The 26,913-nt window shown below is 36.9% G+C and overlaps 1 protein-coding gene across 1 annotated transcript in view; it reads right to left on the bottom strand.

Moving 5' to 3' along the window:
* Nucleotides 1-536: 536 nt before the first annotated feature.
* Ssp3 (short spindle 3) overlaps nucleotides 537-26,913 on the bottom strand; it is an 87,291-nt gene continuing 60,914 nt past the window's right edge. Inside the window, exons 12-15 of the mRNA XM_076825695.1 lie at nucleotides 20,661-21,093; nucleotides 18,617-18,808; nucleotides 4,990-5,163; nucleotides 537-889 (exon numbers count right to left, since the gene is read on the bottom strand). Coding sequence (XP_076681810.1) covers nucleotides 809-889; nucleotides 4,990-5,163; nucleotides 18,617-18,808; nucleotides 20,661-21,093 — 880 coding nt within the window. The 3' untranslated portion in view covers nucleotides 537-808. The remainder of the gene's footprint in view (nucleotides 890-4,989; nucleotides 5,164-18,616; nucleotides 18,809-20,660; nucleotides 21,094-26,913) is intronic.

Raw genomic sequence — 26,913 nt, 5'->3', positions numbered from 1 at the left:
ACCAACAGTTTTCAAGATACTCGAGTGAATCGATTTAAATGCGCCACCCTGTATAGTATTTAGTCCCTCACGGTTGCACCTGAAATATGATAATGAAACTCAAAGAAAACTGAATACGATTGAAGCTCTATTACAGGCATATCGAGCAACAGTGCCTTCCCTGGCGCGCATGCGCAAGCAGCAGATAGAGAAGTGGGTGGAGCCAGGACTCCTCATCTCCACCGTGCAAATTCTGTGGGAATAGATAATTATTTAGATCCGACCTTTGACCCGCTCGGGACACTTAAACATATTTCTCCTGCATTATCGATACGTGAACGATATCAGCAACAACTTGCGAACATTCAGTCCATAATCGTTGGCAGTGCCTCCAGCATGTAATGTAACAGCAATTAAACGCGCGACGCTCGCGTTGCATTAATAAAACGACGCGCTCGAGCAGGCCTCCTCTGCAATTATCGCTTTCTGCAAAAAACCCTTCGATTGATTGCCATCAGAAGAGACGCAGCGTGGCAGAAGTTGCGCCGCGGTGCTCCTCGCCGATCTGGTTCGATTCCTCGAGACGTTAGGGGCATCCCGCATAAATAATCGCCGCCGAGTGCCAGCCTCGAAGCGCATAAATACATTAGCTGTTTCAACTAACGATGGACGTACCTAACAACAATTTTCCGCCGTCTCATTCGCTCTCGACTTTACAAACGGAATACAAGTAATGGTCCTGCGGCCAACGACGCCCGCGACATTCACGGCGTTCAATGAAGAAACTCGAGGGAACTTAAGCGAACTAGTCGAACCTTGGCTGGAACGGTTAAGGGCTGGGTGGATCCTTCAGCAAACGAACCAAGGGATTCAGCTTGCCGTCGTCCGAGTTCCTGTACTCCTCCAGCAACTGTGAATGAGAGCATTAGTTCTGCTTCGTGCTTGTCGGTAGAATTCTCCAAAGAGATTGATCCTTGAACTGCGGAATGCGGGTATACACTGCCGCTCATAAGTACTGGGTCCAACACTAATCGTGCGGCTCCCAATCTGTTTACGAAACCTTCTGCACTAGGGTAACTCCGGGGGAGATGGGCAATGAGAGTTTCTTTCATTTGGGGAATTTGCCTGTTAAATAATAATTTGTCGCTTATTGTTATCGAGGGATGTGTAGGCAAAGGATTAACCCGGCGGGAGGCGCACTCCATATTGGGCTGTACTTACGAATGGACCCAGTGGCCGATCGACACGAGATTTGTGGGGAGGGTTGGGGAGGGTGTTTGGACCCTAAATCTAAAATTGTTGCTTCGGGAATTTATTAGTTTACGAGATATTAATAAAAAGCTTTTAGTATTTCTGTTGACTTATTCCGACATTACGCATTCCACTTTCCAACTTGTTCTGGATATTAGTATTGGTTGGGGCTAGATTAGTGCGGGGGGCGCGTAAAGCGATGTAAGTTTGGAGATTTGAACCAGAAACTTGGAGATGCGATCCATCCTATTATACAGGGTGGATACCTTTTACTTTATTATTAGGCAATACTCGAGGGGGTGATTCTACAGGCCAAAATAAGACGAAAATATAGAATACAATTTGTTAATATCGCGCTTCGTTTTCGAGAAAATTGGCTTTGAATTTCAGCTATATATGCATGCCATTTAAGTGTCTCAGGGGCACGCGGTGGTAAGGGGAACGCGTCCAGCTGTCCGTAGGACAAATTGGGGGAGGGCAGGATGAAACCCCGTCAAGGCTACGTATATGCAGTTCCAAAAAATAATTTATAAAAAAAAAATTAGCAATAATTTTTTATTAATATTTCGGAAACTAATAAATTCCCGAAGCTACAATTTTAGATTTAGGGTCCACACCCCCTCTCCACCCACCTCCTCAAGCCTCGTGTCGATCGGCCACTGGGGCCATTCGGATGTATATCCCCATATTGTAACAGAGGTTGTCGCTACCGGGTAAAAAATACCCAAACTTGAAACGTAAAAAAACACGGTTTCAGAATATTTTTTTTAACTTTGTTAAAGCAGAATGTTTTAAGTATCAAAGAAAATTTATGAAATATCTTAAAATCTCTATTAAAGTTCTTTAAAAAATTGTAACAAAATCTCAAACACTCTTCATATTTTCGCAACTAGCGCCTCTGTGGTAAATTTTACCCAGTAGCGCCTCCCTCCGAGTTAAACTCATGCTCGGGGGTTTATTTCAAATAGGTTGGTTACAGGACAGCGATGAGCAACCAACGACCCTGATCTGCGGCCCGCAATTGTTTCAACTGTGAATCTATATCAGAAACAACAAATTCACCCCATAAATTAAAATTTTTTGATTAGTATATTTAAGTATTTAATACTGCGGCCCGCGTGGAGTTTTGTGTTTCCATTTTTGGCCCACTACTGACCGAAGGTTGCTCATCACTGCTATAGGAGTCTCACAAAGAAATGACCTATGGCCATCGCCCCTGGAATTACCTTATAGCTTTTTTCTCTTCAAGATTTTTTAAGAAACGGATCCTACGTTGCTTTTGCCTGCTGGTTCTTACTGTAATCTAAGAGCTTGGTATATTTTTGGAAATATAAGAAACATTAGGATGGGCAATAGTTAGGTCATTCGATAAGTAGAATAGTTTTTCTGAGAATGGAGTTTAAACAGAATAACTTAACCCTCCGTGCACCATGTGAAGAAATGTCACACCCCGTACAAGGTGGGGTATGACATACCCCACTAAATAAGTAGCTTCTGTATAAATATATATATATTACATTTTGTTTTACATAAATGTCGTGATTATAAGAGAAAAAAAGAGGGAAGATTATTCATATTACGACTTTTTATATTATGAAATTAAAAACTAACTTCAATTTTCATTAATTGAAATTAGAAAAGTAGAAATTTAATCGTGCCACTGTACAGAGAACCAATACTCGCAGTTTCCTAGTTCAGTTATAATTTTGATATTTAAATGCTCTGGGGTGCGTAATACCCCACCTAGTGCACGGAAGGTTAAGAGGGTTTTCTACTTTGGGAGCGCATATTTTAGGAGTTTTCTAATAATTTTTTTCCAGAAGAAATACATCGATTGCCATTCAAATGTGTATGTGTTATTAAAGTACATTTATCGAGCTTTTAAAAAACATTTTTTATTTGTAAATATTCGTGCCACGAATCGTTTAGTGTTGCGTCGATTTTGAGCGCTCGGTCCATGTGCCCTTTCCCCTTTCTGCCATCCTACCGGATGGTTAAAAATCGGAGAGTAAAATGGACGTACAATCTACTTAAGTGTATTTTTCCTCTGAACAACGGATATTAGATTTGAAATTATTGAAGCTTTCCCCGTTTAACTAAACTGTTTCATAGTGATCGAAAAAGGTGAAAATCTGTTGCTACCAGATCCGGGGAATAAGTTCCCAATGCAGTCCCGATATTTTGTTTGCGTTACCACGTGTAGTCTAGTCTGGCGTTGTCGTGGAGGTACGGGACTTTTAATTTGCACTTTTTGCTGCACTCTTTCAAGTTGTTGACAATATAAGTCAGCATAGTTGTTTTCGGATCGAGTAACTCATCATACAAACGGGGTGGTGGATAGAACTTATGGAGCAATAGGGTGGCCCTTATTTACATGTGTCGAAATTTTTTTTTTTTCTATGCCTTCACCTTCTAGAACAGTGCCATTTGATACAAAAATAGTCCCTGAAAAAGTTGATTGCAATCGGACAACAGGAAAGGATGCCGAACAGGCCTTAAAAGAATTCATCAATAGTTTGGATTTAAAGAATTTCTAAGAAATGGTGAGCCCTATCGAAATTTTGTTCAAATAATATTGAAAGAGCATTCAATTTTCTACAATTACTGTGTACATAATTTTTTCGTGCTCGCAATCATTTTTTAGATAACACCGTTTGAATATAAAGAGAGCGGCGCCACGCGCGTATAGACAATACGTCACGCCGCCGTAAAGGTGGGCCGCGCGTAGTGCGGAACTCTCTATATTCAAACGCTATTCTCTAATAAATAATTTTTAAAAAAATTCAAACCGACTTCAAAATATAAAAATGCACTGAAACGGCAAAATTAAGTTTTTTCCTTATTTAATCTGTTACTCTCAATATTTTTTGTGTCGGCGCCTCGTTATTTGCACTGTGTAAATCTGGCGGCGACTTAAAAAAAGGGAGAGTCATAACTTAAATAAGGGAAAAACTTATTTTTCACTTTTCAGTGCATTTTTATTTTTTTGAAATCTGTTTTAATTTTTTATTTTATCCTTTTTTTAGTTATTTAAGTTGTATAACTACATTTATTTTAAAAAATATAGGCAGGCCCACAAAAGGAGCTATTCATAAAAAAAGAACTGTCTGCTAGAAACGGAAGATTCCAATAATAATGAAACACATTTCTTATTTTTGGTGTAACTTCGAAACTACTGAACCAATTTTGATAATTCTTTCTCCATGACCTAAGTTGATCGAAACTAAACCAAATGCAAAAAGTTTCACGAATATCGATCCAGCAGTCATGGAGAAATTCGCCGACAAACAATACATACTAACATACAAACACATCGAACTGAGAACCTCTTTCTTTTTGAAGTCAGTTAAAAATGGTTAGTTGCACGAAAAAATGATATATGCAGTAATTGTAGAAAATTTAATGCTCTTTTAATGTTATTTGAACAAAATTTCGATAGGGCTTACCATTTTTGAGAAATTCTTCAAATTCAAACTATTGATGCATTCTGAAGTTTAAGGTCCAGTCGGCACCCTTTCCTGTTGTCCGATTGCAGTAATCTTTTTCAGGGACTATTTTTTTATGAAATGGAACCATATTGGGAGGTGAGAGCAAAAGAAATCGCAGGTTGAAAATAAGGGCCACCCTAATGGAGCAACCTAATACTTATGAGCGATAGCGTTTGTGTATTCCCTCATTTGCAAAAGGCGCGTTTAGGAGCATGAAGTGCAGAAAGCGAATGATAATTCGTGGAAATTGTTTGTAAGGTAATCAACTTACCTGGTAAGACATTTCACAAGACAGAATCGCTGTCGCCTCTGGATTTCGATGCGTAGCAGCCAAAAGCGTCGGGAAAATGTACGATGTAAGCCCTGGTGCCCCGTAAAACGGAAATGGCAACGTGCAGAGCTGCTGAAGAACACTTGGTCCAGCCCCCGCCGATTGGAGTATCAACTGGAACATATTTGAACAATGTTCGTTTGCTTAATCTTGGTGATAATAGAAGCAAATAATATATTACGTCATGTCATCAATAATGAGCAAAGAGGGAATTTAATTTTGAAGCTGAACAGAAGTTGCAGTAACATTGGAATAATATAACTTACTATTAAGTAATGTAAAGCAATAATAAAAAATTGTAAAGTAATATAAAAATAAGTAACAAGGTATGGGGTTGTTCTGTAAGAAACTTTACATTGAAAATTGAACTTCATTGGCAGGAATTCAGTTTATTTTCTCAGGTAATTTTGTAGTTCAGTACCTAACCCTATCCTTTTCTTTAATACTCCATTTAAATATTTAAGGTAAATGCTTTACAAGAGTCCATTAAATATGCTAGCCAATTTATTAAGAAGAAACATGTAAAAAAATAATATTAAAGAAGAGCTGAAAATTTAATGTTAACACTATTTTTGCCGCTGTCAAAATGCGTAATTCCACGATTTCAATCTATGTACCATCGCGCATCAGCCTAAAAATTCAATCAGCTTTCATATTTATGACCAATAAAACTATATGCTTAAAAAAATCTCTATATGTTGCGAAAATTTCCAAGAACCATCAATTTGTGAGCACAAATTATTCTAAACCGTGTGCCAGAAAATTTTTAATATTAAAAATTGTCCAATTAGAGTTCCTAGACACTCATTGTCACGAACCGCATCCCAAATCACACATTACATTATAAGAGTTTTAAAAAAAAATCATTTTTAAACGGCTAAAAGAGAAGTTAGAGTGATTTCCTTTAGCAGAATTCTTAATGACTGAGCACTTGGACGCAAGCTTTTCTTTCCATTTCTAAATACCCACATGGAGGGCGCGACAGGTAGCTCGGCGATCGTTACGAAACGAAGACGGTTAATTAAGACAGCCTAAGTGTACACGCAGAATCGTTAATTCGCTGGAATATCGTGGGAAACGGTGCACCTATCACCCAGGTGTCGGAAACAAGCTGGTTCGAAGAACAAGGAAACGTACTAGGACATCTGCGGTTCAACAAGTGTTCTGAAACGCGCGCACCTGTAGAAAATATTGCTCGCAGGAAGTACCCACGTTGCGTATTTTTATTTCATCCTCGTTTACGTTCATTTAGTGTCCTGCCCTTTGATCAATGGCTGAATGACTCTCAAGCGGAGTGCACGAGGTTTGAGCCACCGATGTGGCTAAAAGACGTAGGGTAAAACGTATGTAACACTGTGCAACAAAATTACACTTTTTTTCTGTTCTGTAACATTCAATAGCCGCTTCGTATAGATTTTTGTGCGCTGAAAATGAATCCGCAAACCGTTTGTCGCCATCGCCCTCAGTTTTCGAGAAATTCGATTTTGAAAAAAAATTGCAAATTTTCAAATTTGAACATCTTTTGTGTTCAAACAATAATAGTTATTCGGTAACGATATTAAGTTATTATTAAATTATAAGCATTTAAATATGTTTAAACAACGATCAAAGGGACAAGAACTCCCGAAATGCACCCACTTTTGCAGATATATTTGAATTTATTTCCAAAACTAAGGGTCTAGGAGAAAATCTGACTATTCCACGCGATGCAGCAGACATTTTCCCATCGGAAAGCATCAACAGAAGTGGTAAGTCACGTTTTGTTTTCAATATCGGAGCGAAATAGTTTGGCAAAACGTGCAGCGCCGCCGACAGTGGTAGTCGCGCGCGTTAAGCGATTGTGTGCCGCTGAGCGGCAGTATCGCGCGCCACCGTTGACTACCACTGTCGGCGCCGCACGTTTTGCCAAACTATTTCGCTTCTGTATTGAAAACTAAATGTGTCTTACTACTTCTGTTGATGCTTTCCGAAGGAAAATTGTCTGCCGCGTCGCGTGGAGTAGTCAGATTTTCTTCTAGACCCTTAGTTTTGGAAATAAATTCAAATATATCTGCAAAAGTGCGTGCATTTCGGGTGTTCTTTTCCCTTTAATCGTTGTTTAAACATATTTAAATGTTCATAATGCATTAATAACTTATATCTTTGTATTCGGGAGGGTTTATAGAATAATTTGACGCAATAAGCAACCGAATAACTATTACTGTTTCGACACAAAAGATGTTCAAAGTTGAAAATTTTCAGTTTTTTCTCAAAATCGAATTTCTCAAAAACTGAGGGTGATGGGGACAAATGGTTTGTGGATTCGTTTTCAGCGCGCAAAAATCTATAGAAACAGCTATTGAATCTTACAGACCAAAATGGCTGTTGGACAGTGTAATAATGAACACCTGATTTCAAAAACTTGACAAAAGTAGGGAAATTTTTTTTTAATAAAACTGACATGAGGGAACGAAGGAACTAATGCATAATAGTATCTATATAGTTAAATGTAAAAAAAAATCAAATCTTTTACAGAAACTTAAAAGAGTGGCAATCAGGAGTTTGAAAAAAATGGTAACTATCTAATATGGAACACCTAGGGTAAAGAAAACAGAAAAACATTATAAAGATTTATTAAGTAGAAAATACAAAAAAGCCACACAATTTCGCGAGGACACCAAGTTCAAAGTTTTCTCTTTTCTGAACACTATGTATGTAGATGATATGTAAATCGAATAATTTTATTAATCAGAGGAATGACAAAAGTAAGTGAAATTGTGTATGCAGGGTGGAGAACGTAACTAGCACATTATATTTATAACTTTTTCCCCTATATATATATTTAAAATTTTCTTTTTGCGCATTAAAGTCAACGAAATGACGCTTAAAAATTAAAACAAAAATTATCTCTATATTCATTTATTAATTCAGAATATGCGTTTGAAGAAGGGTCTGATTTTGGGCTGCTGAGGGTAACCTACCCCCTTAATTTTTTTCCTTACTACTGGACAAATTCAAATTATTTTTTACTACAGGATGACTTTTGTAGTATATTTCTTATACCTCACTTTTTATTTTAGAGTTTTCAATGTCGCCTTCGGTTCTTGAAATGAAAGCCTTCTTCCACCTATTTTTTAACGGACACGCAGAGACTTTGGCGAGCACCGTAATATACTTTCTTTTATCATTAGAACTAAAGATGTGATGGAAAAATGTATTTTAATGGAATCCTTTTAATGGCACATGATGAAGCGTCAAGATGTGATTGGATTTTAATTTGTAATTAGCTGCTTAAATACTGTAAATATATATTTGCTTTAAATGTTTTGATGAACATATCTCGAAGATCTTAAGAAATAGTCAAGAAAGATCGTAGAGTATACTTAAGGATTTTAGTGCTGAAAAATATAATCGTTCTCTTATAATGTTGTAATGCACGTAAACTTTTAATTCTTCATTTTGCAGTAGGTATTCCTCGCAGCTGAAAGAATGTTTTTAAAATATTCTTTGTAAAAGAAGAAATCATCACAAAGAACGAAACTAAAACAATAAAAAGTCCTGCAATATAATTTTTCATATTCTACAATTCTCAAAAAGCTATATACTTGTTAAAGTAGTATTTTGAAAATATTATCTGCAATGTAAATTAATAATGTTCCTACAGATTGTTATCAAAATACAAATCGTGATAAAGACATACACACAGAAACGTTAAAAGCAAAATTTTGTTCATTTTCAAACACAAAATACAATAATTTTTATTTCTCATCCTTAAATATTCAACATATCCTAGTGCTGAATAATAAATAAAATGACTAAGGGAATAAATAATTCTGATAACCTGCATGGCAGAAATAAAGGTTTTACGTGTGTAATAAGAATTCACCACAAATGCAGATTATAAAAATCCAAGGGTAGTGTATAAACAATTTTCAAGACTTTAAGTTCCTACTGCATTAAGTGAAAGGCACGTGGCCTAAATAAATTATGCTATGTTCTATGGTAAACCATTTCCCTTCGTGTATCATTTTCTGCGTTATTTTAAGAGCGTTTTTACGCCGCATAAAACCACCCACCAGATTTACGATGATCATGGCTCCCATGTATTTTTATCGTATTTAAAACGCTTCTGAGCTGATTAACCACTTAACTGACATATACTCTCTACTGACTATATGTATAACTGACGTATACGAAATACTTCGCCGAAAAATTTTTTTTCACACATAGGGTGTCCCTAAACTCTCGGTGTAATACGGAAGTAGAGAATCCTCCATGGAATGGTAATAAAAAAAGTTTCAAATTTATTCGAAAAACACAGCTCGATGATCAGAAATTGCAGGGTATAATCATCACAGTTACGATTTTTTTTTTCAGTAACCAATACTCTATGTGTATGTGTCTTCTCTTCACTTTACTATCTATAATTTTGTTTTTACCATTATTTTCCTTACGTGTGATTTTTCATTTTTCATTAATTGTATCGAGAAACAAATATTTCTGACGTATCAGTTTCATTGTTTTCCAAATATTTTGATAACATTTTAACTTTCTTCTTATATTTTTCATAATCTAATGAAATTGGGTAGATAAATTAGAATTGGAAGTGTATTGTCGATAAAATATAGAAAATTTGTAAAAAAAATTGTCTATTTTTCTTGAAATCCACAAAAATTTCTCCATATATCTGATAACGAGTTAATACATCACGGAGTAATCCTTTCCAATTAAATTTAGTCTCTTTCTTACTGTGCAAGTGAATATCCTCAACTGCATTACATAAAGATATTTCCAATTTTTATAATTGCAAAACGATATTTTCTCAAAAAGTAACCATTAAAACCACTGTACTAAAATTAGTTTCACGACTATAAATGACAAAATGGCTATAACTCGGCAACACAGTCAAATAGGGCACATGTTGATGTGAACTTTTTTACTGTCTTTGTGTTCCTCGTCCACCGCTGAAGTTTATCCCACATGTTAAGAAACACTCTGTGTATACCACGTGTCTAATTATCAGGGCTGGGAAAAATAGATTTTTGAAATAGATAAATAGAAATAAATATTTTTATTTCTTCGAGTGATACAGCAATTGACAAATAAAATTTTCTTCTAAATAGTACTTATATAAAGGAATAGTATTTCAAATATACTTTTTAATACTAACTCATACAAATACTACTGTGGAAGAAGTATTTCATTCAAATATAAGAACATAGTATTTCAAATAATAATATTTCAAACAATACCTACTTAGTGTTTCAAATAATGACTGACAGACTGACAACACTAAAAATGTGAGTAAACATACATATCTGCATTCAGAAATAATTGCAAAAAATATTTACTCGAATGTACATATATATGTAATCTTAAGAAGGTAACGAGCGACATTTGGAAGATCTGATTAGTTTTGAAATTTGTATGTCCTACGTTCGATCCCCTATTTCCTATATTCGAATCCGAGTGTAAATAGTTAATAGTATTTGCTCATGATTTAAGCATTTAATGAAATAGTATTTTCAAATAGTATTTGATTCAAGCATTAAATGAAATATTATTTGAAAATAGTAATTGATTAAATTATTAAATGAAATAGTATCTTCAAATAGTATTTGATTAAAGCATTAAATGAAATACTATTTTCAAATAGTAATTGATTAAATTATTAAATGAAATAGTATCTTCAAATAGTATTTTATTAAAGCATTAAATGAAATAGTATTTTCAAATAGTATTTGATTAAATCATTAAATGAAATAGTATTTTCAAATAGTAATTGATTAAATTATTAAATGAAATAGTATCTTCAAATAGTATTTTATTAAAGCATTAAATGAAATAGTATTTTCAAATAGTATTTGATTAAATCATTAAATGAAATAGTATTTTCAAATAGTAATTGATTAAATTATTAAATGAAATAGTATCTTCAAATAGTATTTGATTAAAGCATTAAATGAAATAGTATTTTCAAATAGTATTTTATTTAAGCATTAAATAAAATAGTATTTTCGAATAGTATTTGATTCAAGCATTAAATGAAATTATTATTATTTGAAAATAGTATCTGATTTAAGCATTAAATGAAATAGTATTTTCAAATAGTATTTGATTAAATCATTAAATGAAATAGTATATTCAAATAGGATTTGATTAAAGCATTAAATGAAATAGTATTTGAAAATAGTATTTGAAAATAGTATTTGATTAAATCATTAAATGAAATAGTATCTTCAAATAGTATTTGATTAAAGCATTAAATGAAATAGTATTTGAAAATAGTATTTGATTTAAGCATTAAGTGAAATATTATTTGAAAATAGTATGTGATTGCATTAAATGAAATAATATTTTATTAAAGCATTAAATGAAATAGTATTTTCAAATAGTATTTGGTTAAATCATTAAATGAAATAGTATTTTTAAATATTATTTGATTAAAGCATTAAATGAAATAGTATTTTCAAACAGTATTTGATTTAAGCATTAAATGAAATAGTACTTTCAAATAGGATTTGATTTAACCATTAAATGAAATAGTATTTTCGAACAGTATTTGCTTATGGAAATATATCAGTTTTTAATATTCAGTCTCACTCTATTTCAAATTTTCCCCAGGCCTGCTAATTATGCCAGCGCCCAATTCACCATGTCCCAAATCGTCGGGCACATTATTTAGCTTCGAAAGAGACGTTCTTACCTGGTGTATCTCGTGGAGGGGACGAGAAATGAAGAAGGAACCCATAACCAGAACAATTAGGCTCGCAGTAGGCAGATGACCGTCGAAAGCCAGCACGAATATGCTCTTGAGGGCCATTTTCTACTGTGTCTAATCTCGGCTGACCGTTCCTTCTCAATATCGTCCGGCATAGATCAAATACCAAGGTGATTTCTGAGGGCCCGATATCTCGAAAAACGAGGCTTGATAGCCGCGCAGAAAGGAAGGACGTCGCGACGTTCCCGAAGGCGCCAGACCGTCGGATATTTCCACGTGCCAGTCTACCCCGTGACTGGAAATATCTCCGTACACGCGAGGGAAAACTTCTACCTAGCAATCTCTGCGTAGATACGCCTAACTGTCCCTAAATTATTTATTTGCTACGAAAAGACAGCTTTCTTTCTAACGACGTGTATAATAATGTGTCTAACGCACAGACCGCAATACTGAAAAATTTGCGAGAAAATCGGATTTGAAACTTCGCATTTTCCTGACCCCCGATATAGGTACGCAACATAATTCAGTTGCAGTGGAAGCTTCACTGTAATTTATATACTTACTAATTCTAATGTACAGAGTTTTAGTTATCTTTGATTATTCCTGCGATTAGTTATTTAAATTGGTCTCGTTTTTACGTATAAATTTATATGCAGGAGATGAAAAAGGTAAAGCTAGATTTTCTCATCAAATCTGGGGCAGCATGCCTTGTGTATTTGACACTAACTGTATGTGAAGATTTAACCAAATCGGTGACCTGAACGTTAAGTACTAAAATTTTTAGTTTATTTGGTTTACTTATCAATAATTATGCTTACTTCTTGGTGCATAAATTATTTTGTTATTTTAAGAATTAGGAAATGAAGAGATATAACAACAAATATTTATAAAGACAATTTTTCAAACTAATCTTATCCATTTGGAGGAAAATTTCAGGGAAAGTTTCTGCTTTTCTGTGAAACATTAGTCATTCAGGTGAAACAGTTGATTATTCTAATTGTGCTGCTATTTCTACGTTGCCAAGATTACCGTGATCCAATAGTGAAGCATTTATGACTGCTAATTATAACAAAAAATATTAATTTCTTTTTTAATCATAAACTTAATTTTTCCCATAGATACTATCAAGTTAATTAATTTAGATATGTAATCGCCAGAGAGATCTCAAATCACCCTACAAGAAGAAAATCGATATTATATTATAACTCACACAATTAATTCAGTTAATCAAAATCAGTAACTCTTCCATTTCATCGATTCTATTTTCGCAAAAAAAGTCGGTGCTTCTTAAACACTGGATTAAACGCGACACGAAAAAGCACACGTGACCACTGTTTGCTCTTGTGAAAAACCTCGTATATATGCAAATCGATGATAGGGGTCGATGTAGTCAATTAAAAAACAACAATTTTTAGTTGAAGACCACAATTGTTCGATGAGGTCGAATAAAAAAAAACAATTTTTTTTTACAAAACCAGATTGTAAATTTCGAGCCAAGCCGTGTAACAAAGCTAGTAATCATATAATCATGTAATCATTTTTAGGAGAAAAAGGAACCTGCAGACATGAATACTTTTCCAAATATTTTTTACAGTTGTTTGGTTAATCAAGAGACAACTATCCCGCACCCAGGCCAACTGAAGATTCAAATTTAAATTTTTGCCTATATCGCCCCTCCCTAATATATAGTAAGGCTGAGACTATTCGAATATTTTACAAGTATTCGAAAGCTACGAATAAACTTCGAATATTTGAGTATTCGAATACTGCTGTATTCGAATAGGTACTGATGTATTTGAATACTGCTGTATTCGAATAGGTACTGCTGTATTCGAATAGGTACTGCTGTATTCGAATAGGTACTGATGTAATCGAATAGGTACTGCTGTATTCGAATAGGTACTGATGTATTCGAATACAGATGTATTCGAATAGTATGGTGTGAAGTGGGTCAAAATTAGGTTACAAGATTTTACCCTGACAAATGAACCTAAAGAACTTGATTTATAATTCACACCATACTATTCGAATACATCAGTATTCGAATACTTAAATATTCGAATAGTATTGGAATATTTGGATATTCGAGTAGTATTCGAATACTTGGATATTCGAATAGTATTCGAATACTTGGATATTCGAATAGTATTCGAATATATGGATATTCGAATAGTATTCGAATACATGGATATTCGAATAGTATTCGAATACATGGATATTCGAATTATATTCGCCAAATAATTGAGCAACTGAAGTATTCGAATATTCGAAAACCGAAAAATTCGACAAATAGTTCCATCCCTAATATACAGTACACAAGGTGTTCGGCAACAGATAGTAGAGAATGAAATGGGTGATTCTATGTAACAAAAACAAAGACGCATCATGGGTAAAATCTTACCTCGTAGAAGCTTTGATAAATGTGTCTTTGTCTATGACGGCGACTGCACGTGGCCTTACTGACCTACGCAACGCTGGTCGCTGTTCGCCGATTTGCCATTCTTCAGGCGTTTCAGACCCAAATTGTTAAGCATTTCTGACTAAAGAACAAAGCCTGCACTGCAATTTTCTTACTCTTAATTTCTGTACTATTTTACCCCGTAAAAGCACCCGTTTCATTTTCTACTATCTGTTGTCGAACAGCCTTTATAGCTCATTTTCAATGGATGCAATTATTTTTGTAAATGATTTGAAATTTGTATGTATTAAATAAGATGACTCACTAAAAACTTAATTATCTACTCTATTGAAAGCAACTGAATGGTTCTATATGCAGAACGCGTTGCAAATATTATTTTGAAATTCTTTTTACAAATAATCAAGATCAATAATATGTTTCAAACGAAATCGTAATATATATGTACGAATAAAATAATATCGTCTGTTTTCCCAATAAAGCAAAAGCTGGAAGATTAATGTTCGAAATGACAAAACGAAATGTTACTTCATAAAATAATTTGTCAATGCTATACTGTACTGTAAGTCGAAATAATAATTCCTTCTAATTTTGAGTTTGTAATTTGTATATGAAAAAATCGTTGCATTCGTGAAGAATAGAAGTGTTATAACTAAATAGCGATGATTAAATTTAATATACTGCCAACAAACCATGTTTTGTCACTCATTTCTGATATATGCGTGCACTAGAAAACATTTTCTAAAAATGCGGTTGTTATTTTTAATTTTTTCCCTGCATTACTTTACCTTATTCTTTTTACTATTTAAATTTATTAAGGGCTATTTTAATTATTTTACTTTATTACTTTATTATAATAGTTGAATGAATAGCGGCACACCGCAATTGCCCTGCGGGCGCCGCTGACTTCCCCTATCGTTTGAATAATTATAGCCGAGCAAAACTGTTCTGAATAATCGTGAATGTTACATGCGCGTGTTTGTCGTGTGTCCGCAAGCTTGACAATAAAGCTACTGAAACAGGCAAGGATAAATTGCACTGCCTACAAGAATATTCGTGAGGAATTCAGCATGAAAACGATTAGCTGTTACGCAGGATAAAGTGACCGTGCGAAACTGTCTACAGTGTAGCCTCTATACATTTAGGGTGTAATCTCGTATTTGATTTCTTTTTTCTTGCGTGCTCTTAAACATTAAGTTCCCAAAATGACATTTATAAAATACTAAAGTAATTATTGAAATAAACGATGCGCGTTTAACTTCGTTGCATTTGTCACAGAATGACATTTCTTAATCTCGTGGTTGATGCTTCAGAAACAAATTAACTAATTAAAACAAGCATTAAAATCTTTTTACCTTTGCCTTCTATAAATTTATGATGGTAGAGGCTGAAATTACACTAATGTTAGATTGTTCTTTTTGCGTTTGGTTTGAGGATCAGGCGCAATCAAGATCACAGAATATGTCACCACTATTGATGCAGAACAGGGACTTTACTAATAACTTCTGCACAATTGGAGTAATTTAGTTAAAAAAAAACTTATATTTTCGTATGCGTGTTAATACTTATACGAAGTTTCATATTAAATCTCCTGTACTGTTTTAAAAAAAAATCCTAAGAACAACCTATTTGCCTGTTCGAAACTTAAAACTACTCCGTTAAATGAAGCCGTGATCACTGGAAGCTCTTAGTATCCTGTTATTCGTAAACGCGACTATATACTTCATAACTCAAAAAGTTATTCTTTAACCACGTTCATTCAGACTCCATTCTTTATTTTGGGCAGTAGGAATTTAGTCCCACCTTCCTTCTCTACCTTGTGTATACTCACACACAGAAACATATGCAATAGAACATATAAGAAAGCTTGCAAACATCAAAAGAGGGACAATAAACCCACTGTAATTTCTACAAAAATCTCCCTCTCCTACTTTCCACGATACATGCCCAGCCAAGTCCCAAAGCACGACCACCTCTCTATACGCGCCAACGATATCCACAAAGAGGTACAACTTTCGAGTCTCCACCAATCCAGCAAACAACCTACAGCTTCCCAAGGGATCCAGAGTGAGGATTCATCTTCGAAAATATCACGAATGCGCCGAGCCTGGCCCGGTTGAGGGCCAGGCTCGCACCTCGGCGGGCCATCTATCACTCGATGAAACGAGCGTGCCGCGCCACCCGGTACATTCGGCGGTGAAATGCGCGGCGCAACACCCAGCGTAGAAGGAAGAAGCTGTTAGACACAACACACTCAGCGGACCTCCCATCAATATACGGCCGAATGCAGTTAAGATATATTTACACGGTTCCATTCCATACGTCAGTCGTGTGCAGGCGGGCGCGGGCCCCGCGCGCAAGGAGGGTGCATCAATCCAGCGCGTGCAGCGGGACGCGCGGCGCGGCGCTGAGTGCACCGTCGACGTCGAGCATTCGTCTTTCGACGGCTTTTTTAAGGAGGCCCATGCGCTGCCCCGAAAGTGCATCCGATACGGGACGGGGAAACTGGGCGGAAAAACGCTTTTAACCTTTAACTGTTGCGGCTCGATGAATGGGGTGGTGGGGGAGCGGCAGGGGGGATGAGAAGGTGGAGGAGAAGGAAGAGAAATAAAAGGAGGTAGATGAGGAGGAATAAAAGGAGGTAGACGGGGAGGAATAAAAGGAGGTGGAGGAGGAGGAATAAAAGGAGATGGTAGAGGTGGAATAAAAGGAGGTGGTAGAGGAGGAGGAGGAATATACGGAGGTTATGGAGAAGGAGAAATAAAAGTAGGTGGTAGAGGAGGAGGAGGAGGAGGAATATAAGGAGGTGGTAGAGGAGGAGGAGGAATATAAGTAGGAAGAGAAATAAATGTAGGTCTGGGTTAGGTCTGGAATAAAAGGAGGTGGTAGAGGAGGAGGAGGAATATAAGGAGGTGGTAGAGGAGGAGGACGAATATAAGGAGGTGGTAGAGGAGGAGGAGGAATATAAGGAGGTGGTAGAGGAGGAGGAGGAATATAAGTAGGAAGAGGAATAAATGTAGGTCTGGGTTAGGTCTGGAATAAAAGGAGGTGGTAGAGGAGGAGGAGGAATATAAGGAGGTGGTAGAGGAGAAGGACGAATATAAGGAGGTGGTAGAGGAGGAGGAGGAATATAAGGAAGTGGTAGAGGAGGAGGACGAATATAAGGAGCTGGTAGAGGAGGAGGAGGAATATAAGGAGGTGGTAGAGGAGGAGGACGAATATAAGGAGGTGGTAGAGGAGGAATAAAAGGATGTGGAGAAGGAATAAAATAAGGAGGTAGAGGAGACAGAGGAATAAAAGGAAATAGAAGAAGAGGAAGAGGAGGAGGAGGACGAGGACGAGGACGAGGAAGAGGAAGAATAATAGGCGGTAGAGGGGGATAAAGAATAGAAGAAGGTAAAGGAGGAGGAAGAGGAGAGGAGAAGATGGGGCAGAGAGAGACAGCGGATTTGTTACAGGATTTATGCATGATTCCTTCTCTGAGCTGAGAAATGAGCACTCAGTCGATCTGTGGATGATTCTGATGGATCTTCGAGGCTATTCGACGCGTATTTTAAACCGGCCATGAGAAATAAGATGGAGATTTCGAAGTGTTTTGGTAAATTAAGGATGTTTATTTGAAAGGAACGATTTATCTGTTGTTGGTTGGTTGGTGAAATGCATCGAGTTTCTGCGTAGATACTTCTGTTCTTCCTACAATACTTCTTCGCCGATAGCAAACAGAATCTTTGATGCCGTTTTTCATCACTGTTGGATTTATTGCAGATCATAGATCGTTTATGGTGCACATTAGCGATGGAAGTCTCTAATTCTAAGAAGCAGCAGCATTTTCTAAGGATGTTCTGTATAATTTTTGTCGAAAGCTAAAAACACTGTACTAATGTGCTTTCATCATGCCTTTATCGAGCATGAATTATCGCTCAACAGATGTCTTATATAGAGAATTCGCGAATATCGAGCTTCAGCTTTTCCAACAAATTGATCAATCAATTCTGACTGTTACCTACGATCATCAAAGATTCCTACTTTCTTTATCCATAGATTAATTTTACCCCACACCTACTGTACTATAAAGCTACATAATTCCAACTCAATAAAATTTAATCTCCAGGATGATCTCAACAAAGCTAATACTTTAGTGTGAAAATAAAATATATTTCCTTTCGAAATTATTACAGAAATTAATTTTAAGGTACACCCTCGCATAGACTTCATCCACTCAAAAATAAAAATTCCGTAGCTCATTAACAATGGCAAGTTGATTAAGGGACAAAAGTCTCTGCCAAGCTACTGCATACTCCAAAAAAAAAATAAATTTAAATTCAATGTACTGATTTCAGAATTAAAGTAAGAAATGTTTTTTATAATTCCCCTAACCTATATTCTGGCCACTAAAAACTATTTAATGTTGTAAACTAACTGTAATAAACACGTCTAAAGATTATGCTTACCTGATTTTCCGGGTTGTTACCTGCGAAGTACCCCAAAACCTGGAACAGCTCTGACAGGATATAAGTACTACTAGTGTCCAGTGCTGATCCAGTCTCTGATTTCTGCGATATTGGATCCCGTGATAATCGAGTTATCACATGACTAGCTATCAGTCGCCATTGCAAGCTGGTGCCCTCTGCTCCCAAGAGATTCTGAAATCATAAGATTACAGTGTTGGTAACACTAGATGCAACAGGCAGAAGAAAGTTATTGCGATTGTTTATACGGTATGCACCATCAAAAGTGTCAGAAATAACAGTGACAAAATTTAAATTTTATTCTTTGGTCTATTTTTACTTCCACTCAATTAAATCTAGGTGCTTCTTAACGCAGTGGTGTTAGTTTCGCTTTGAAAAGAATTAGTCGAATCACAGTTGACCTCCAGTCTACCATTTTCACATTCAGTGCTTCTACCTACTGAACCCTTCGCCCAGATTTTCCACCCACTTCATTTCCTCAAGAGATCTCATTCGTTTGATACTTCCATCCAATATGTTCATCGATTCACTTATCCAGAACTGGTTGCACAGTTGAGAAATACGAGATTAATTCCCGAACTACCACCTACATTCAAAGCTTCGAATTCTTTTGAAGGCAACAAGAGACAGACTCCCACTGAAGACTGGAGAGCAACGTCGCCAGTAAGTCAAAGAGAATAGATAATAAACGTTGGTTCTTCAGCAAACGCCAGCCGACGAGACCGCAAGGATAATCGACAGGCAACGTCCCATGAGGCTCAGCATGCTCTCCTATGGGACACGGGATAGCCCTTATGGTTTTCATGGATGGGGGGCGCGAGGTCTCGATTCAATTCGTGGTCTGATCATTGCAGACTTCACAGGAGGGCTTTCTATCTTGACAGGCAAACCCCCGGGACACATGATCTCTCTATTGGACTTCGTATGCTGCTGGATCTAATGACGAGGATGATCTATGATCATTTTGAATACAATTTTTTCTTCTTCAATTTTTGCTCTGTTTTTTAAAATTTCGTGAGATTCTGACAACATGTCTCGTCTTCTCTATTAGGGAGTTAAGGCACTGAAGATATAATAACACTGTACTTTAACTGAGTTAACATATGAAGTAACTGAATTAACTCATCATTAGCTTCAGGGGTTATTATTGAACAAAACATGTGCCCATCCAAGGTACAAAATACTTCAGCATCTATCTGTTTAGTCCAACTCAACTATCGACTGTCCTTTTAAATAGTATTCCTTAAATAACAAGTAGCCTTTGTATTCATAACATTGATTAAAGTCGCATCTATTTAATGATGAGGATGGTCGAGGTTGTTTCAAATAGGTAGAATTTTTCTTCAGTTCCTGCAAACTGTTTCTGAAAGATTTCGTGAAACGTCGATGGTTTATCTCTTTTATTCAAAGAATTTAATTCTTTTAACAATTTCATTCTCGTCTCACGCATACACAAATGGCAGGCTAACTTAAATGACTACAAATAACAGTGGTTTACAGGGAATGACGTAACCGTAATGAGGTCAATTTAAATAACTAATCGTAGGACTAATGAAAAATTACTGAATGCCTAAAATCAGTACATGGATGACCCAGTGATTCCCAACCTGTGGGTCGCGAAGTGTCTTCTGAGGAGTCGCCACGATTATTTTTAGTTGGCGATTTTTAGCACTAATTTATTTTAATTATTAAGTTAGAATTACATTCTGAAATACCTATTTTTAATGTGTGTTCTTTATAAGGGGGAAGGGAGGTCGCAGGTTATTTGAGTATTATAAAAGGGGCTGGCGACTCAAAAATGGTTGGGAAACACTGGGATAACCCCTGAGGTGCCACTGGCAATTGAATTATAGTCTCACGTTTACAGACAAGTGCACACGTCCAGGGTCTGCTAATAGCAAAACTTCAAACTCCATTAATTAACACACTGTTATGCACGTTGCGCACAAACTATTTTCGAAATTTTAACCAAATCGGTGACCCGGACCGGCGCCCCTCTCCCCGTCGATATTATCCACGAACTCACCTGTAGTCTCTGGAGGTTCAACCCCGCGATCGACTTAAGTAGCCTGAGACTTCGGACGATCAAGGTCCTCGTAGACTGGGACATCGTAGTCTGATTAGGGGTAGGCGAGGATCCTTTCTGATTCTGCGCGGTTAATGCAGCCGCGGCGTAGAGCGCACCAATCGCACCTGCAGCCTCAGTGGAGGACAGAGTCGAGAGAAGATGGGACTCGACGCTTGTCTGCTCCACGTTATTGTTGTTGGTGCCGTTCTCGTGGATGCTCCCGATCTCCTGGTCCGTGGACTTTCTCAGGTGCCAGCAAATGCGGAAAATCAGGTTGTAGGAGGATATCAAAAGCGGCGACTCGTGATCCTGATCTATGAAGAAATCGGTCTCGATCAGGGCGCGACTGTGGCGAGCCACTCGATCCACCAGTCCACCCGCAACTAGGTACCTGGAAGATAAAAAAATGCGCAGCTTTAAGGGGGGGTGAAAGTGAAATTTGTTTCGCTGTGGATTATACAGGGCGAGCTGAAGATCCAGGTGGTTTATAATAAACGGGGGTGATAAATTTGTTTTGCACAAAGGGGTCGTTCTTAAATTACGTGAGACTTTTGGAGGGTTCTGAGAATTTCTTAAGGTTTTTTACAAGGGGAGGAGTTAGAAGGGCCTTATGAAATAGTTTTTTAGAATTATATAAACCTTTAAGAGAATTTTAATAACTGAAAAAATTCCATGTAAAAAATTATTACGTGAGGAAGAAGGGGGTTGGAATATAAAATCTTAAGAATTCTTGTACTTGGGAGGGAGGGGGTAAGAAATCGCCGAAATTACCCTTACGTGATTTAACCACTTGCCGATTTTCGTTAAAATCGTGTAGCGCAAGAAATTTTCAAGGCTAACTGCGACGTTCTTTATTTTAATAAACTTCAAAAAAGTTACTTCAAATTCACGCAGGGGTAAAAGAATTTCGAGCCACAGTGCATCTCAAGTTACACAAACGAGGTCTACTCGTTTGAAATATTAATACTTTGACGGCTGCACCTGGGAAAAATGTACGGTTACTGTCGACCTTTTTTTTTTTAAATTTTTCAACTATTCATTGGTTTTTAAAAACCATAAAAACAGCATGTTATAAGTATGATATAAATCTTTGAATGGCACAATTTTGTCGATGATAAATTTGAAGTGCAATTGATTTCTTAAGGGTAGGTACTTTAGTTTAAGTGAACTGCTCGTTTTCAACGCAATATTCGGGAATTTATTTAACGAAAACTATAAGTTTATCCTGTGTGGCCTTTTGCCTGCATATTGAGATATGTTCGAAGTGAAACTCAGAATTTTTGTAAGCATATTTATTGAAAGTTTACAGAGTTATAGACGATGACGTATGCCACCATAAAAAAATTGTCCGGCGCAGTCGTAACGGCTGTTCCCGTCATTCAAAATTAAAAAACCAAAGCTTACTTTCGTCCTTATAAGTGTGACTATGATCGGTACCTCAGTCACCCCCCCCCCCAAATAAATTAACAAAGTGATGGCACTTTAAAAAAAAACATTGATTTTTACGGAAAATTTTTTACTGTTTTGGCCTGAAAGCATTGCTTATTTAACAAAAACAAAGCTGGAGGCAGCGATCATAGCTAGCCATATGCTGAACACGTCCGCGAAACCGCTACTGAATCCGTCCAGTAGATTGTGAGAAATCATTGCGCCCGTCTTAAGAAATGTCGTTTTGAGAAAACCGCGTTTAAAGTTTTTACAGACAACAGTGCCATACGGGGGACACTACCTTTGAATCTCTATATCGCTGCTAGCAATGTGAATTTCAAAAAATCGCTTGGCAGAAATATGTGTGCCGGTGATTGTAAGAGTCATGTAAATAAAAAATTTAAAACAATTGAATGAATCACTTATTTTGTAATGTAAAGTGGTGTAACACAAAATAAGTGATGACTTCAATTATTTTAGATTTTTCACTTACTCCACTTTCATATCCACTGGCGCATTTTTCACACCAAAAATTACGAGATAATGCGAAAAAAATCGTTTTTTCAACCCCCTACACTTAAACTTGTGGAAGTAGTAAATCAAAATTAAAAACAGATAGCCATAAGGGACATTCAGAAATGTTAACTTCCCTCCTTTATTACATCCATAGCGTACCCAACCAGGATGAGGAAAATAGATTTTTGAAATAGATAAATAGAAGAAAATATTTTTATTTCTTCGACTGATACAGGATTTGACAAAAGAACTTTTCTTTGAAATAGTAGTTACATAAAGAAATAGTATTTCAAATAGTATTTGATTTAAGCATTAATGGAAATAGTGTTTTCGAACAGTATTTGCTTATGGAAATATATCAGTTTTTAATATTTTGTCTCACTCTATTTCAAATTTTCCGCAGCCTTGAGCCCAACTACAGTGCGCACTCTGCTGAATACAACTGCTGCAAATGTGCCACAGAAATTTCCAAGGTGGTAATATATATACCTGCTAAGTTATCAGAAATAGCATTTACATCCCTATCCCCATCCCTACTAACATATAAAACTGATACGTTGTCCGTTTGTTTGTCCTTCTACCACGCCTAAACGGCTGAACGGATTTCAATGAAATTTCGAAAATATATTACGTACTAGGGCGGAGCGGAAAATTTAAATTTGAATTTTCAGTTGACCTGGGTGAGGGATAGTTATCTTTTAATTAACCAAACACAACTGTAAACAAAATTTGGAAAAATATTCATGTCTGCAGGTTCCTTTTTCTCCTAAAAATGATTATATGGTCAGCTAGTAAAAAAAAATTTTTGAAAAAATATTCATGTCTGCAGGTTCCTTTTTCTCCTAAAAATAATTATATGGTCAGCTAGTAAAAAAAAATTTTTGAAAAAATATTCATGTCTGCAGGTTCCTTTTTCTCCTAAAAATGATTATGTGGTCAGCTGGTAAAAAAAAAAATTTGAAAAAATATTCATGTCTGCAGGTTCCTTTTTCTCCTAAAAATGCTTATATGGTCAGCTGGTAAAAAAAAAATTTGAAAAAATATTATCTGCAGGTTCCTTTTTCTCCTAAAAATAATTATATGGTCAGCTGGTAAAAAAAATTTTGAAAAAATATTCATATCTGCAGGTTCCTTTCTCTCCTAAAAATGATTATATGGTCAGCTAGTATATAATCATTTTTAGGAGAAAAAGGAACCTGCAAACATGAATATTTTCCAAATTTTTTTACAGTTGTGTTTGGTTAATCAAAAGACAACTATCCCGCACCCAGGCCAACTGAAAATTCAAATTTAAATATTCGCCTATATAGTATGATTATATAATCATTTTTAGGAGAAAAAGGAACCTGTAAACATGAATATTTTCCAAATTTTTTTTACAGTTGTGTTTGGTTAATCAAAAGACAACTATCCCGCACCCAGGCCAACTGAAAATTCAAATTAAAATATTCGCCTATACAGTATCGCTCCGCCCAATTACACACGTCCTAGATTAGATTACAGCTTACTGTTTTCAGTATTTTTTATTTTGGAAACCTCATAAACAATTCCCGGATGAAACCCGGTAACGGGACAGCCATTAATACACAAAATAATTAAAAAGAACTATTTCACCTCTGAACTTTATCCATCCCTCTCACAAATCCCACCAGAGCCAGCCTCCCAGCCCCCTACACCTTCTCCCAAATCTCCCCGCTCTAAAACAATGCCGCCCAGCTGTCACCTTCCCGCCGCTGGGCCTGCTCGAATTCCCTGGCAACACGTCGCAACCAAGTAACACCACCGTCAATTGCTCGTCAATTCCGACGATCCCCCGGCGCGACAAAGACTTGACTTACGTTGCATTCGGGTCAGTGATTGGCGCGCGCCGGATACACGGTGTCCCGCGCGCGGCAGCGAAGTGTGCATATGGGTACCCGATAGGTCTGGCGTCATAAAACGGCAGGGGGATGAAAACGGGCGGGAGAAAAGGTTGGGAAGCGGAGGAGAGAGAGAAAAAAAAAAAACAATGTATTGCTTACAGGACAGCATGTGCGACGGCGTAACACGAGAGGATTATAACATCAGTGGGTAATTCTGCGCGGCACGGGCCGGCAGAAGAGGGAAACAAGCGTCGACGCATGCGATGCTCATTCTATCGGGTTGTTGTATATGTTTTCCTTTTCTCCGGCGGCACCCTTCCGCCCTTCCTTTCACTCGCGCGGCCCCCCTCAAGCGACCGGCCTGTCGAGGGGTGCGCGCCTGTCAGTGCGTATTATCGCCGCCCCCCCTAGCCGCCGAAACACTGACGTGGCCGGGGCTACACTCGCCCGCCGCCGATGAGTATTGGAATATGGAGTAGTTCGGTGGAAGGCCAACTGTCTCCTCTAATCATAACTAGCTGCAAGCTAATCCCAACGCCACCGAACCCGACGCGCACACTCCTGCGAACCGTCGCCCGCGGGAGAGGGCGAGAAGTTTTCGAGAGCCTAACCCTTACGGAAGCTTGATGATAGAACGCTGCCGCCATGACCCCCCCGGATTGATATGTCACGGAACGGGTCGTCGGGACAAGCTATTAATTACGGGCGATTGAAGGTGGGTCTGTTTAAAGCGGCGCTCAATGAGGCGACGGTGTAACAAGGAACGTCACCCAAGTGGCACGCTCAGACTTTCATTAAACTCTGCGCGCGCGTAGAGCAGGGAAAAATATTGGGCTTCTGTAGCTGCCCGAACTTGCCTTCACTGGGTGAAAATAGTCGTCGGGGTGGGAAGCTAGTTTTGACAAATATCTTGGACACTATTAGAGATAGGTGAATATGGTAATCCTTAACCGCTGACGTCCCAGTTTGTAAGGTAGAGGGTGACCTGGAGTCTCGCAGACTCCGTTTTAATAATAATTTAAATTGGCAAGTCTAAATATATTTTTAATATGTACTGGAGTTATTAATGACTGTATTACATATTTGAAGATATACTTTTGAATATTTTGCTCAAAACCACTGACAGTTAGCTTCGTGACACGACAGATTGTAAAATAAGGTAGAACGAAAAGATGGAAAATGTAGGGAAAATAATTATGTAGTTAACGTCATTGGTTAAGGGGTAGTACAAAGTTTGCTTGGATTTTTATAAGGAACCTCACGGCGGGAGTAAATTTTCTGAAAGATCGGTGGCGCCACACAGTGGTCGGAACAGGGGTAGTAGAGGACGTTCAGCCGAAAAATGAACATTCTCCTATCGAAATCGACTGAATACGTACTACTTCGCAAATGTTCATCAGTCTCGAAACTGAAAATATTAATAAAATTTAATAAAAACTATAATTGGGACGAGCACTTAAAGTTGGACATTTTAAAGATGGCATTTTTCACCAGAAAAAACTGTTTCGACTGCTTGACGACCCTGTTTAATATTTTCTCTCCGTTTTTTTTTAGAATGAAGAGTATTCTTTTGCGTTAATTAATACCGTTAACTAAAAATGACTGCTCATAATGTATTAAGGGGGTATACCCGTTTGAACCCTCGGAAAATGTATACATTTTGTGGATTTTTTTACAAGTCAACGGTTTGATGCAAATTTCCCGTTTTTTAACTATGTTTACATAGTATTATGAACTACTTATAAAAAAAGTTTCAGTTAAAAAACTATTGTTTTTCGGAAGTTACGGATACATGTCCGAAAGTCTCTCGATTTTAGACGGCTAAACGGTGGCCCTAAAAGCTCGCGTTACGTTCAACCAATTTACTTCAAATTTTGCATGCAGAATCATAATAAGATTCCACATCGTCCAACGAAGGCTTTTTTTATTTCGATTCCCCGTTTATTATTTATAAAGGAAAAAGGTGGATTTTTCTCTTAGAAAAATTTAACTTTACCTTTGATCTCTCACCATTTCTTTATTTTTCAAAATTTTCAAAATCGCCTTCGTTGGACGATGTGGAATCTTATTACGATTCTGCATGCAAAATTTGAAGTAAATTGGTTGAACGTAGCGCGAGTTTTTAGGGCCACCGTTTAGCCGTCTAAAATCGAGAGACTTTCGGACATGTATCCGTAACTTCCGAAAAACAATAGTTTTTTAACTGAAACTTTTTTTATAAGTAGTTCATAATACTATGTAAACATAGTTAAAAAACGGGAAATCTGCATCAAACCGTTGACTTGTAAAAAAATCCACAAAATGTATACATTTTCCGAGGGTTCAAACGGGTATACCCCCTTAAAAACGTAATGCTCAATAAAATAAAGAAAATTGTCAAAGTTCTTTACAAAGTTCTAACCTTC

The sequence above is a fragment of the Andrena cerasifolii genome, chromosome 13 (genome assembly GCF_050908995.1).
Source record: "Andrena cerasifolii isolate SP2316 chromosome 13, iyAndCera1_principal, whole genome shotgun sequence".
In the NCBI taxonomy this organism is placed as follows: Eukaryota; Metazoa; Arthropoda; class Insecta; order Hymenoptera; family Andrenidae; genus Andrena; species Andrena cerasifolii.
Note: the sequence above shows the minus strand (reverse complement) of the source record. Positions and strands in the feature narration are given on the sequence as shown.